General features: G+C 29.6%; 1 protein-coding gene across 1 annotated transcript in view; it reads right to left on the reverse strand.

Moving 5' to 3' along the window:
- Window positions 1–5281, reverse strand: part of LOC107455516 (fatty-acid amide hydrolase 2-A-like) — a 33047-nt gene extending 27766 nt beyond the window's left edge. Inside the window, exons 1-2 of the mRNA XM_043050736.2 lie at window positions 5142–5281; window positions 2859–2937 (exon numbers count right to left, since the gene is read on the reverse strand). Of these exons, the coding sequence (XP_042906670.1) occupies window positions 2859–2926 (68 nt within the window). The 5' untranslated portion in view covers window positions 2927–2937; window positions 5142–5281. The remainder of the gene's footprint in view (window positions 1–2858; window positions 2938–5141) is intronic.
- Window positions 5282–16473: the final 11192 nt, after the last annotated feature.

Genomic DNA, 16473 nt, shown 5'->3' on the forward strand with positions numbered 1-16473 from the left:
TTTTAAAGTAACACAGATTTCATGCTGTTAGATAATGCATACCAGCAAAATATTTTTTCTGCATTAATGATGTAAAAGCCATTTGTTCGAAGTACTGGTATATGGGTGATTCTTTTTAAACATGACAATTCGGACCAAAAAATTTCTTCAAATTTAAGGTCTTCAAAATAATTTAATTTTTTTTGTATACTTCTTTAGTTACATACATTAATATCTGACAGACAGCAGTGTAGTTTATTGACATTTGCTCGAGAAAAAAAAAATGAAATTTACCAAATCTTGAATGCCAGGAAAATGACATATTAGCTTAGAAGTTTAAAAAACAGTCATTTTAAGTTAATAGTAAGTAACTCAACTTAAGCCTTTATGTTAGATGGACCATAAATTGCTTAAAATAATTCTTTTTTATCCACTGTGGAAAGAATCAAATTTTTTTTTGTTGCTTATGTGTGCAGAATAAAATTGTGTATAATAATCAACCATTAAATAAATAAATAACTTTGAATACATCCAACCATATTACAATCATACATAAACTTTGTATTAGGCTAATATTTGCTTTCCCTCCTTACAGTATTAGCAGTTTAAAAAGAAATTTAAGGTAACAATTCAATGTCCCGGAATTCTTAAGCAAGCAAAATGACAGCCAGGATAGTGACAAATTCGCCATTTTATAGCATATAACTTTACTTTAATTTAATATTTTGACCTAAGACGTTTACATTCTGCAGAAAACAACAGGATTTCTTAAAATAACTCAGATAAATCTATGTAGTTTATGTTATTAATGATTTCAAGAAGCCAGAAAAATGACAACATAAAAACCTACTCATCTTGAAAAATTTTTTGAAATAGATTTTGAACCGGAAAATTAGTTCTTTATTCATACAACAAGACATGTTCATATAGGAGGATATTTGATCAATCTATTAAAATAAGATATTGATTGCTGGCGTTATCTATTTTGGTTATAAACCACTAAATAAAAGTAGCCAGGAAGATGACAGATTTTTTTAGGACAAACAAATTATTGACAGAAAAAATTATTTTAAGCGAAGTTTTTGTAAATAATACCCTCTGCGCATATTCTAGAAATGCTTACACCGGTTGAGATAAAAAAATTGGATATCGAAAAATCTATGGGAAGTTTTGAAGTTAGTTATTATTGGAAACATTGCTTGGGACATGCCAGGAAAATGACATTTTGAAGTTCAATTAAATTTTTTAACTGTACAAAACAGTCAATGCTAGTGCAAAGTCATTTTAAAATGCTAACAGCAATGCAATTTATTAATTATTTTAAAATAAAGTTCTTTTAGTATTATAGTATTAGATCTTGGAGCAAGGGATAGTGAATTGTCATATTTCGTGAGAATCACCCATATATATATATATATACGCAATGTAGGAGTTTATGCAGCATAAGATGAAATAACGACGATGATTTAACAATCAAACTTAACATTTAATAGAAATAAAAAGGAAATTACAATGACATGATTGGTTAGAGCTGCCTTCTCGCAGTATCACCAAATCGCATGTGTATAAGAAATTAGATTGTTCTATCGAAGAGAGAGAGTTAATTATAAATTCGGGATTTCCCCATCTGGACTCGCTGGCGCCTCTCAATGACAAAAAGGATGATGAAATCTCTTAAAGTATTACATGATGGTGGATGATGTAATAATCACAGTTATTACACTATGACACTGAAACTCCTNATATGCCCGATCTTACGCTTTTATAAAGAATTAAAAATGGTATAATATTATACAGCCGATTTACTTAAAACTTTCAAACAAACTTCTCACCTTTTAATTTAAGTTTAATCTACGTAAGAAATGAATATTTTGTTTACATAACGTGGTAGTTAAAAGATCTCGTTTCGTTCAAAATTAGGCGAAAATTGCCATCAATCTTTTATAACTTTTTTAATTATTTTTTTACTTTATTTATTTTACTAGGAGAATTTGATACCTGGATAAATGTTATGTTCCCCCAAATTTGTATTGATAAGTCAAAAAGTATGGAGGAATCCGTAAGGTCTGGACAGAGGCGAATGGTTATGCCGATTTTCTAAACTCTTTGGCATGAATGATTAGAGTTTAAATCTTGCTGTAAACCTGGATGTAACTTCATGATGTCTTTCTCTAATTTACGCTATCCGTTTTTCAATTTGACGAAGATTTTGAACCCATCTTTGTAATGAGCACACAAGTCGTCATAAGCATTTGTAACAATAAATAAATAAGTAATGTAATAAGTAAATAAATAAGTAACAATAAATAAATAATGAAAAAGGAAAGAAAATAGAAAACGTTTTGCTCTAATGCTTTTCTTTCTTTTTCTTCTCTTCTACGTGTCGAGATCTAAATGGAGTTAACATTCAAAATTGTATAATTTTTTTTTTCAGTTAACGTCCTTTTTGTCTCCTTAAAACGCTTTTTACGATAAGTAAATAGTGTTTGGCTTATAAAGCTTGAAAAATGTCACATAAAAAATAGTCATCTGTAATTTTGATAATGTTGTCATCAGCCATTAAGCAGAAGACTTGCGATTGTTCTTGTTTTCCAGTGGAGCTATTTATAGCCAAGAATTCAACTTCTGCCACACCCATACGTCACACCTACTTATAGGACGGACCCATTCATACTTCCGTTCATTCATCCACAGATCGTAATTTTGACCTGAACCAGAGAACGATCAATCTCCGACTCAGTACCACCAGAGGTATGATTTGTTATGGGAACATGAAGAACTTTGAGACCCGACAGATTTAACGTGCACCAGTCACCATTGCCAACGAGGCTCTCCCGGTCATCTGTAATTCTAATACGTGTATACAAACATTTAAATACCTGTTTTTAAATCCTTGATTTCGTTCCTGAAAAAATTCCTTAATTTTCTCATTAATGGATTTTATCATATTTATGGGATCTGAAAAAATACGATACAAACAATTAAGGATAACATTTTAATATTAAATAAAAAAAATTCAAACATAAGTTTAAAATGTAAACCTATGAACTATTTTCAATGAAAATATCATTCATATACATTTAATATATAAAATATCATTCATAACTTTTATTTGATATACAGGAGGGTGCGTCTAGGTTATTCTGATTTCTGCGAAAAAGTATCTCTATGCTACTTTTTTCTATACAGCTTTTTTTAAATTATTTAATAATTGAATAATGACTCTGAGATTTTTACAATAGTTTAATGAAAGCATATTTGAATACGAACACTTTTATGAAAAAATGTAACTAACTTTTACACCTTAATTTCCTTCAGATCTAAAATTCGAAGAAAAAAACGAAATGAAATTATGATGTCTTACTTTTACGATTGAAGTTAAAGTAGAAGAATTAATTTTTTTTAAAAAACAACATTTTTTTATGGGTCTACAAAAAATATAATAAATATTGTATAGCGTTTAACTTATAAAAATAGAGAATATATAAAGTAATACAGACTATTATTATAGATTATAATTCCTTACAAAATTTGTAGAATTAATTAAGAAAGCAGATGAAAAGTCGATGGTTTATTTAGATTTATTATAGTTATTCCAACATTTCTCCCTTGGGGCCTTGTTTTAAACCATGAGTCCATGACACAGTGACATATTCTTTTTTCTCAGTTTTCCTCCCTCCTAATTTGATTTACAGTACTGTATGCCCAAAAATTCTTAATACGTAATGTCTTTTGCTTGTATATTTCATTTCTTTTTTAATTTCCTTTTTTGTTTTTTAATAGTCATTGAACAGCCGACCCAAATTTTGGTCTACAGCCACTAGTGTTCACCTCCATAGCTTTGCAATTTTGAGCCCCATCCAGAAGGCAAGAAAACTCTTGGATCAATTATTGCGAGAAATTTGCCCTCCTCAAGGACTTTTTTTCTAACTAACCAGCATTTACGTTACATCAGGGGTGTCAAACTAAAAAGCTAACTTGGGCCAAATAAACAATGCTTAACTTTAGGTGGGCCGCAAAAAAAGAAAAAAAAACCAGTGTTCATAGAAACAAATATTTTTATTTTGAATAGTACATTATAATAAACATATATAAAGTAAAATTATTGTTTGATGCTTGTCATCTCTTCTCTACTACTATCTTTCCTATTTCGGGAGAAATTTTATTGGCTGAGACTACTTTCAAAATTGACCGAACATGAGCGTTATTAATACGGTTTCGGACAGGAGATTTATTTCCATTCATGACAGAAAATAATTGCTCGCACTGATAAGTACTTCCAAGCATGGAAATAATTTCATATGCCCATTTTCAAGTATTTTCAAACCTTGCCGGTAAATATTTGTAAATTTCAGGCACACCCACTTCATTGAATTTTGCCTTCAAATTTGAGTTGCACTGAATTTCAATCACTTCCATTTGCATATTACTGGGTATTGAGTCTATATTTATTGAGAAAATCGAAGAAAACAAAAAAAAATTGTCTTCCAAGGAATTAAAATCTTTAAACCTTGTTTCAAATTCTGTTCTAAGATTTGAAATTTTTTCTGCGTATTTTTGATACGATGCAGTATCCCTGGAATGGCAGGTACCACAAGCCAATTAAAATTTTACATTTTCGCGCGTACAATTTAAAATGATCCGTATAGTTTATAAATAAAGCATATTATAATTTTATATGCTAGTTTCCTTTCTAATTCACATTTCTATTTTATCTTTGCTTTGCGTCGGATACATTGACTGGGCCGCAAAAATTTTCATCTCGGGCCGCATGCGGCCCGCGAGTTTGACACCCCTGCGTTACATGGAGTTGAAAAGCGCTAAAACCTTCCACTGTTAGATAACAGCAAGGGATCTCTAACCGGTGATCANCAAACGTTTTTTTTTTTTTTTTGGTCTAATGATACATTACGGAATACTTAAGTTCAGAGCATAGTTTTTGTGTTTTATTACCTTAATATTAATTTTATTACCTTATTATACCTTAATTAATTACAATATTCATCAAAATATATATGTATTGAATTCCAGTTTAAATAACAAGTTAGTTGAAGAAGAAAAAACTACAATCTACGCGTTGTAAAGCAACAGAATTACTAATTCACGAAAAATTAAAATATTGAAAATTATATTTCATTATTATAATTTAAAATTTTACATACTTTTTGATATCCCATAAAGCTTTGTCCAAATTGATAGGCAAGTTAAACTGCTTTCTGCGAAACTGTAACTGCTGCAATATATGAGATAATATTAGAGATATTTAAATTTGACATCTCACCCCTACGGCCATCTATCCTAGACTTACTCTATATCATACAAATACTCAATATGGTATCGGATATGCAATATTTTATTATCTTTCAAATTAATATGCATAATATTATTCGAAACTTGTGATTTAACAGTTTCTTTTAACAACAGCACATGATCTGATATTTTTCAGACAATTACGTCGTGACGTCATAAAACCACTGAAAAATTAATTAGGTCATAAGACTCAACTTCACAGTATTGTTCACTATCGTTTTGCCTGAACGAAACAATTTTTCCTTTAATAATTTATGAAATACAATAATAGACTTTTCAATGAGCATGTCTTAAATTTTCAACAATCTTTTATTGAATCTGTTTAAATATTTAAGAAAAAAGGAACAATCGTTACTTTAGATTCTTTATTTTTCATCAAGGTCAAGAACTGATCTGTTCAACTTTATGATTCCATGATAAAATGTAAATCGTGATACGATGAATACTTGTTTCTTTAATTAAATTAGCAGTTACGAATAAGTGATTATATAACTATGTAACATTTTTTGACAATGCAACAACTTGATCGGTTTATTGACGATTATGAGTCACATGTAGAATTCAAGATTCTTTTTCCATTAAAGGAAATAATAATTATGTATAATAATATTATTGTAAATTAAATTATGCATTATTTTCAGTATCCAAAAATGCCAATGCAAGGTAAGTTTGTGAAACATAAATGCTAAATCTGAATTGGAGATTTATTTTGCCCTTAAATTAAACATTAGAACTTTAACATACATTTAATCTTACAGTAAACTAAATATTTTAAATATTTGTATATTGTAAGCTAGATAAAGTTTTGAAACAATGTTAAAGTTTTCTATAAAAATTATTTTTTCAGTTTAATTAAACATTTGTGCTTAAACATAATATTTAATTTTGCAATAACTTGAATAATTTCTTTCTGTATATTGCTTAAGCGAGAAAAATTTTTGAAGCAATGTTATAAAATCTGCCTTGGAGAGTTATTTCATTATTTAATTAAATAATTTAACTTTTAACATAATATTTAATTTTGTAACTCACTAAATGCTGATTTTGCTGTTAACTAAATATAACTAAATAATAGATTAGTAACTATATTTCTGTTTAATTTTCAGCCTTAAAATAAATTAAAAATTTTTGCACAAGAACATTTTTCACAATTTTGAAACCATAATTTAACTTTTGAATTGGCATAAATTTGTTTATCATAGAGCAGTGGTTTCCAACTGACGGCCCAGGGGCCGCATCCGGCCTGCGAAGCTTTTTTTTGTGGCCCACAAACTAAAATATATTAGTTGTAATTTTTTTACGGACAATTTTCGTAAAAAATCTGTATGGGTTTAAAATACTTTTCTCGTTAATAAAAACCTAATTTCTTCGTTTTTGTGAAATTTAACATATCAACGGTGCAAAAAAATTTATTTATCAGGTTTTGCACCCAAGAAAATATTTATTCAAATACAAAAATAATCGTGCATGTTGCTGTTCCTTATTTCATTTTTCTGTATTTTGTGAATATAAATTAGCATGTGTGCATCAGAAATTTTCTGGAGGAAATTCTCCGATTCAATTTTTTGAAACCACTCATTTTGGACGAAAATATTTACACACACATTTGTAAATTTTAAATTTAAAATGTAAATATCTATTCTCTGGCGGTTGCAGCAGACAATATTTTCATTGAACATTTTGTGTGTTACTATGTAAGTTTTAATACCAGCCTTTTCAAAGTTTTATGTCTTAACAATTACGCATCTGTTGCTCATTAATTGTTTAATACATAGGCGCACATTAAAGTTATTGTAGCCCGAATTTTTTTAATATGCAGTTTGAAATTTTTTAAAATCTACTTCTTATTTCAATTTGTAATTCAATACTTTTGTTTTGCACAACTTGGTAAAAATTTGAAAGTGATATTTAATATTCCTTTGAACATAAAAGAGTCCTACATAAAATTTTGATAAAGTTGTGGTCAGCCATTTGATTTGTGTTTTTAACTGTGGCCCCCGGCCTAATGTAAGTTGGAAACCCCTGTCATAGAGTAAAGAGACAATTAATAAAATGAGACAATTTTTGTTTTCTCTCAAATTCCTAATTATATTACTAAGTTAATATTACTTAATTTTGATTAATGATTAATCAGATACATTTTTAAGGGTTTAGACTATAAAAATAATAATATTAATTGCCAAACAATGTTGCAACTGTGATATTGTATGAGATGGACATTTCGAAACCTAAACTCGTTAATTTCAAGAAACTGAAACATAATTTAAAATTTTATAAACCTTTGAAANTAAAAAATCTGTATGGGTTTAAAATACTTTTCTCGTTAATAAAAACCTAATTTCTTCGTTTTTGTGAAATTTAACATACCAACGTTGCAAAAAAAATTTATTTATCAGGTTTTGCATCCAAGAAAATATTTATTCAATTACAAAAATAATCGTGCATGTTGCTGTTCCTTATTTCATTTTTCTGTATTTTGTGAACATAATTTAGCATGTGTGTATCAGAAATTTTCTAGAGGAAATTCTCCGATTTAACTTTTTGAAACCACTCATTTTGGACGAAAATATTTACACACACATTTGTAAATTTAAAATGTAAATATCTATTCTCTGGTGGTTGCAGCAGACAAACCCAATTTTTTCATTTAACATTTTGTGTGCTACTATGTACGTTTTAATACCAGCCTTTTCAAAGTTTTATATCTTAACAATTACGCATCTGTTGCACATTAATTGTTTAATACATAGGTGCACATTAAAGTTATTGTAGCCCGAATTTTTTTAATATGCAATTTGATATTCTTGAAAATCTACTTCTTATTTCAATTTGTAATTCAATACTTTTGTTTTGCACAACTTGGTAAAAACTTGACAGTGATATTTAATGTTCCTGTAAACATAAAAGAGTCCTGCATAAAATTTTGATAAAATTGTGGTCAGCCATTTGATTTGTGTTTTTAATTGTGGCCCCCGGCTTCATGTAAGTTGGAAACCCCTGTCATAGAGTAAAGAGACAATTAATAAAATGAGACAATTTTTGTTTTCTCTCAAATTCCTAATTATATTACTAAGTTAATATTACTTAATTTTGATTAATGATTAATCAGATACATTTTTAAGGGTTTAGACTATGAAAATAATAATATTAATTGCCAAACAATGTTGCAACTGTGATATTATATGAGATGGACATTTCGAAACCTAAACTCGTCAATTTCAAGAAACTGAAACATATTTTAAAATTTTATAAACCTTTGAAAATTATTTTTACACTATCTTAAATCACATGGCAAACCTATTTTCTTTCACACTAGAAGCAATGCACATCAAAACTACTAAGAAAAATATGTAGATAATAATAATTAAATAAATAGCTAAAAAAAATTATATGTTTTTTTACGAAGAAGTAATGAATAAAATAATGGGCATGACCTATAAAAATTAATAAGAAGAATGTCAGTGATGGTTATTAGATTTTATTAGTGTTATTCGAAAACTGCCGACTAATTATTTGTTCTTTAAATATTTCAAAATAAATACTTGTAACACATTATTGTAAAAACAAGAAATATTTAAAGAAATATAATATAAATGATACATTAAAATATATATAAAAAATTTTAATGTAAACAAAATGTTATGGAAAATTAACTGAGATCTTATCAACTACATAAAGTTACATATAGAACATATAGAACAGTTACATATAGAATTTTATTTCCCACTTTTTTCGAGCAGAAGCATGGGAAAGATGTTACCTTTTTCAGTTTTTTAGTGTTTTTAAATTATTTTATTTCATATTTTTTTGTTTTAGTGGATTCGTCAATTTTTTTTTATTATTACCTTTTATTTTTTCTCAATATTTACTCATCTTTGTATATTTAGTACTGACCATAATTGTATTTATAGTGTTTAATCTACAAAAGCTTAATTAACCTAATTACATAATTATGGATGCTAACTATTTAATTCATCCGTAAAATATTGCATAGTTAAACCACAATAACGGAAACTGTCAAAAACATAGCACTTCATCACAGTTGCAACACTGGCCCATGAAGGAGGATTGAAACTAAAACCTTCGCGTTTGAGTTTGACTCTCTAACCGACTAAGCTAGTTATGCTGCACATGTGACTGCATTATATAAATGTTGTTGTTGTTTCTAATATAACTTGCCAATATCAGCAAACCTGTTTGGCGAAACCAAGCAAATTTAATGCAGAGGGTGCGTTTCTTGTTCTTCAGTGACTCCATCTATGACCAAGAATACGACCGCTCGTATCTACCAGTCATCGCTGCGATTCGAACCCGGTTCTTCTCATTGGAGGGCGAATGCTCTATCCCCTGAGCCATCATGGCTTTCCCCAGAGGTATTGATTTGTTTTATGTATTTGGAGGACTTTGTGACCCTACAGATTTAACGTGCATCTATCACCATTTACTACACGGGGAGTTTTCCCCCAGCGGGGATCGAACTCACAACCTCTTGGCATGGACCCCATGCCCCAACCAGGATAGCCTGGTTGGTAGGGCATGATATAAAAGTAAAACAAATATGGCGAGTAGTTTGCTTATAGGAGCTATTCTCCTGCATCCTTTCAATTTTGTCCTATTTATAGCTCAGTTTGTTTCATTTTCTGCGCGAAAAAAAATTGCATCCGTTTTTTGACTTTTTTTGACATTTGTTTTTTGAGCACAAATGTTTTACATTATATATAATACACATGAAATAAGGTTCCCAAATGGTATTCGTGAAATTTTTGATTTCATGGGTTAATTCTGAGAGGGCTTTTTTTTTAACCAGTAATAATTTTTTAAACCTGTATTTGTACTTCGTTCCAATAATCCATTGTTTATTTAATATTTCGATTGCCTTTATGGAATTATCTAAAGTAAAACTGATGATATCTTATGAAAACTGATGATGAAAAACAAAGGATATCTTGAACAAATTATAAAAAAATACATGTTTTTATGAAAAACTGCATAAGTATTTCCCATTGTGTCGAATCAAAATAAAATATCTATATACGTATATAAGAAAATATGGTTCCCTGGTATAACCAATTTGGGGCAGTTCTTTTTAAACATTCATTTCAAAAAAATCCATAATTCGGCTTCTTTGTTTCATTTCCAGTCTACGTTTATACACCAGAAACAAATTGAGAACTAGGTAGTGCTCTAGGAATCGGACTGTCTGACTCAACTGTCTGACATAAAACTTAAGATTGTTGAATTTGTAAGATTGTTGTTGTTAAGATTGTTGAATTTCATCTTTCTTCTTAAATATTTCCAAAATAATATATTATTGATACGCTCACAATTGTCCTCGTATACTTCATTTATAAGTCGATCATTTAGAGTTTAATTGCCCTAAGAAAATGGGAAGCCTCTTCTGCTGACCTTCCACTGCTTCCGTAGTTTGTTTCAAATTGTTTCGCAAATAGAGCACTACATTTACACGTTAGATTATTCATTTTAGTCCAGTTAGGTAAGCATGCTCTTTTTAAAATGAAGATATTAAAATATGCCACATAAGCATCCTGCTAAACTAGTGATTTCTAAACGTATTATTCAAGTTAAATATACATTAAAACTTGTTTTATATTCATTTAAAAAAATATCTTCTAGAAGTTTCCTGTATTCAAAATTATAAATTTCAGTGTTTGNAAATTTTTCTTTAGATTGATTGGTAACAATAGCTTACTGCCAAACAATAGGAAGTCATCCAGCAATGTTTTGGATTACCTGGTCAAATAGACTTATCTGGAAACATTTTTGAATTTGTTATTATTTCTGCAAAACCTTGTTTCTTTGAAAAAATTATAAGGTGAGTGTTTGTATTTATATGTTTGAAATGGAATTAATTGCATGTAATAGTTTTATTTTTCTCACAGTGAAAAAGACAATTCAAAATATAGTTATTGAAGTTACGTTTTACTTTTTTTAAAGCAACATAGCATAATAAATTGCTGAGATAAGGGTGTGTTTATTCACTGGATCACCAAACGATGAAAAACCAGTGAAGAAACAAGTACTCTTTTACAGTTTTTTTTTCTAAGTTAGTGAAAATGAAAGATAAATTTTAATTTTCTTGTACCTTTAGTGATGTTCCGCATCAAAAGTATGCTAAAAATATGAAAAACAACTTTCAACCAGTGAGGGAACAGGCATGTTCCTTTACTGGGCATAGATTTCCCAGTGAATGAACAGTATGTGTTAATATGTTGACACTTTAATTTTCAATTCCTGATTACAAAAAAAAAGTTAAAATTTTCCAAGTATTTATATGTTATAATTTCAAGCATAGGCTTGTTTTTAAATATTTGTATGTCTCAATAATTCATAAAAGCATTAAAAAATAACCAAAATTAAGTGTTCCTTTACTGGGTGTTCATTCACTGGTAAGAGCTGTTCCTTCACTTGGTCTTCTTACTACTTTTATTTGAACCTCCAAAACTTTAAAACAATATTATGGAATTTCTCTACAATTTTTTTACATAATTTGCAATTAGTAACAAATATGCTGACACTGTCATTTAACTAAAATTACGAATTTTGAAGTTAATATGATTTTTTAAAAGGCGAGCAAACTGGTTAGTTTACCCTATACAATAAACCTTGTTTTATATTCATTTAAAAAAATATCTTCTAGAAGTTTCCTGTATTCAAAATTATAAATTTCAGTGTTTGGAGGCAACAGTTTTAAGTCCTTTATTGTAACTAACATGTATAAATAAAAAGTTAGTTTAAATTATTAGGTTATCTGCGTAAATTAATAAGCACAATGAAAAACAAAATGTTTTTTTTTATTTCCAATGGTGGGAAAATTAATCAAATACAACAAAGAAGAAAAATAACCATCAGAAGGAAACACAAGAAGTAAAAGAAAGACTGAAGTCATTTCCCCATTAGCTCTCTCGTACGGCAATATTTAGCAGTCTCGGAGTCAAGTCCGTGGAGTGACCTACAGCGGTGGAGATGTTATCGGTTCATAAATTCTTTAGAATGACATAGTCGACAATCGGGATGGTCATAGATATGTATGAGATACAAGTGCTTTCCCAGGCAATCGTGACCTATTAACACTTTCATGTCCGGTGACACCAACGTGTTGTCACGTGAAAACCAAACGTTAGCTGCCGGTGACAACACGTTGGTGCCATACGCAAGCCATACACTAACAGCCGGTGACAACACGTTGGTGTCATGTCCAAGCCAAACGTTAGTGGCCGGTGACAGCACATAGATTTTGCGCTTTGCAACCTGATATTCATGTGACATTTTGTCAAGGGACAATAGAGTACAGAGATGCCAACTGCTCCGCTTTCTGGAATAGTTTTAATAAAGTGGTAGCAAATTATATAGTAAAATTCGTTAAAGAAAGATAGTTACGCCTACTTTTTAATATAATAACCAGTAGTTTGATGCTTTACCGTTGCATTTTATATCATACTTATAATTTCTGATATTTAGTGGTGAAAAAATTACTTATAATGAAAAATACTAAACTAAAAGTAACTTAAATTTCGCTACCACTAGAAAATACTATTTTACAAAGCGAAGCAAGTTACACGGAACCGGTTACATGGTAAACTTATCACTAAATATATGCGGACCGCATAGTGTTAAGAGACAAAAGAGGGCTACAGCATCTGGTATTGCCTCTAAATCTGCCTCACTCCAGTTTTTATTCTCAATACTATCTCGTAGCCACGAAGAACTTGAACTAAATTCGTACCTGTCCGCCAAGAGGACACTTCACACTTTTATCTGTAGCTGTGCACGTGGGCACCTGGAATGATGGCGTTGTGTTGTATGTGCGTAGCCAAGAAGATGCATTCATTTTCAATATGTATTTTAAATATAGTTAAATGGAGTGGTAGGACAGTCCAGAGCAATTTGGTTGAATCAACTGAGTGCTCTTTCGAGAAAGAAAGTCAGCCTGCTCGTTACCGCTAATGCCACAATGACTGGGAATCCACTGGACGCTTTTGTTCCTCTGTACTAGAAGCCTGATGAGCTCCCGGCATTGGTGTACCTTCTCTTCTCTTCTTCTTGCTTGAGCTTTTCAGATATGCGGCACCTCTGCATATGTTGCATTTTGTACCATGCTTGGTGTACCTTATCCAATAAGATGTTTTCTTAGGAACTAATTGCAGCCTGGGAATCTGATGGTGAAACAACTTTTTCAAACTTATAGTGAATAGATAATAGTTTCTTCAATGCAATAAATAAAGCTTGAACTTCTCCCTTAAAAGGGGTACTACGTAGACCTACCTTCTTGTGGTGCACCCAGGGCAATGCCTTACTCTGTAGAGTGGTCTACATTCGACATGCGACCTCGCGAAAACAAAAGAGTAGAGCAGTTTGTTTATTTAAATAAACTGTTCACTTTTTTCCTATCATTTCTTCCCACTTATCCCTTAAAATGTCATTGGTTTCTCAACAANAAAAAAAAAAAAAAAAAAAAAAAAAAAAAACAACTTCGTATTTATGTTTTAAAACCATAGGGGTCATCGTCACTGTTTTGGGTTTTAATTTGTTTTTGAGCAAAAGCTATAAAAACAGGAGCTTTAGCCTCAAATAACTGTTGATCTAATAATTGGATGTTCACGTACTAAATCTCAATCTTAACGTTTCGAGAGGTGGCCTCAAATTTGCAAATAGTTAGTGCCGCAGTATTTTAAATTATCAAGTCAGACATGAAAATGTACTTTCTCTTAATAAGCAAACCTTTTGTTCGACTGGATTATGATTTTTGACTGCCATCATATATAGGGGGCAACCGCAATCTGGAAAAAGTAATCTCACTAGTTTTGTCAGACAAGCAGTCGAAAGTTTGGAACCCTTTATGTTAACTTTACTTTTTTCTTATCTTTTTTAAGCGAATTAGAAGCAATTTTGCAGTCAATTTTTGCATACAATCATAATATTCGTGTATCTGAAGAAAATTCTATAGAAAATAATTTTTAATAATTACTATAATTTTTATTTATTAATAATCAAAAAAATTTGAATTGTAAGATTTTCAAATTTTTAGATCATTTTAAATAATGTAATTTTAATGGAAAAATACAAAATCTAAACAAAAACAAGAGAAATCGAATTTTTTTTCAACAAATTCAGATATTTAAATTTCGATTTCTCTGGAACTATTTAACCGACTTGGTTTAAAGTTTCATATTTTTCTATATAAAATTACATAAATTGTGTATTTTGAAAGCAAAGTGTTATGCGTGATTGTGGAAAATATTGACGCTTAAGAAAAATAATTATTAATTAGAACTAATTGCGAGGATCGGTGAGCGGGGCCTGGTATTATATAAAAAAAATAGTTCCAAACTAGATTTTTTTATTAGCATAGCACTCAATCACTTTGAAATTTATTAGAAATCTTATAATTTATACACATTAAGAAAAACACAAATTTTAAGTAAAGGCATTCTTATTTTTTTCATAAGGCACCAATATTAGCATTTTGCTTGCATGTTTGGTTTCTGTGGTGAAGAGTGTAATTTAATTGTTTTATCATTAATATTTTATTGAAAAAAAATAAGGCATTCGTGAGTACCGTAATATATACGAACAAGTTGGAGAACAAAGTTTCTTTTAACGACTTTTAACGAGTTTCTTTTGTACGGATCTTGGATATTTTCACGTCCCTGATTTTAAATCTGCAATCGCTCTTTCTACAATTTTTTATTGATAATTTTATTTTATTTTCTTGTTGTCAAAATGTACAATTTTTAAAACGTTATATATTACAGGGGGTTGCATAAATGTTGACTTCAACAATAACTTCTAAGGGTGCAAGAGCAAATCATCTGGATTAAAACTGCTTAAGAAATCACACCTGGCAATGTCGTAATACGCTAATAGGAGTGATGATGGCGCTGGGAATTAAATAGTATTGGTCGAAGAATCATATAGGATATTAATAAGTAATATTCAATAATTTTTTGACACTAAGCGACAACAAATAATCTCCGTTTGAGCCTTTATTTCATTATTTAAAAAAAAATTTAATATTAGAACTAAATATAATTAATTAATTAATTTAAATGTCCTTGTAACCAAATATATCAGATGTCTCATTCCAAAATCAGATATCAGATATATTAGGTGTCATAATTCTCTAACAATTTATTATTTATTTTTTTATACGACGCTAAGAAAATTGCAAATATATTTCCTGTACAATAGAACCTTGATTATCTGACCCTTTTTAATCGGAATATATCTGATGATCCGAATAGATTGCGAAGTTGTTGTTCTATTTTTATCTGAAAGCTTAGTTTTTTTTTCCTTGATTTCCCTCGATTTTTTTCCTCGAGCAGAATGTCCTTAAGGACATTCTGCTTATGGAAAGCAAGAAATGTGATCTTCGAATTACCCATTTCCCTTCTCAATTTTTTTTGAAGAAAAAAAATTGCAAAACATCATAATATTTTTTTATTCCATTAATAAATACATGGAACTAAAACAAAAAATAATATAAAAATTTTAAGTTGAACTTTCAATTTTTTATGTGTAAAAAACATTTAATTTACCATCAATTTACTATTCTGAGTTATCTCGGGAAAATGAAAAAGGTTTAATATTAGTCTCTGTATGATAGTTTTTAAAACAAGAGACAACACAAACTTTCCAAATACCAATGGAATGATGCATCATTTTTTTTTCTTCTTTTTTTTATGTAAATTCAGCAACCATCATATATGCAATTGCACAAAACACGTTTGCAGTCCCACAATCCAACAGCATAGCTCCCAAACAAAACTTGGCAAACTTCCAATCACAGCAGATTATTATTTTATTATAATTATTCATTTTTTTGCTTCCGTCCGAGTAAAAAAGTGATAAAACCAAACGTACTGACAAATTCTGCTACGCCCGAGTTTTTTCGGGATAATAAGTATTTGCATTATATACATACCCCAGTTTACTCGGGATTATCAGAGAAGAAGTTAAACAAAACCCTCTTTCTATTGCAAGAGAAACATAGAATTGAACATTTTATTTGAATAACAAATAAACATTTGCTGGTTAGTGAAGTTAGTTGCTTTGGGTTCTACTAAAGAAATCTGAAAGTTGCAATTTTCGTTGTTTTATTCGATATTTCATAATTATTCGACTTTCAAAATTCACGATATATATATAACTTTACTTTTTTCTTAT

The sequence above is a fragment of the Parasteatoda tepidariorum genome, chromosome 9 (assembly GCF_043381705.1).
Source record: "Parasteatoda tepidariorum isolate YZ-2023 chromosome 9, CAS_Ptep_4.0, whole genome shotgun sequence".
NCBI classification, from domain to species: Eukaryota; Metazoa; Arthropoda; class Arachnida; order Araneae; family Theridiidae; genus Parasteatoda; species Parasteatoda tepidariorum.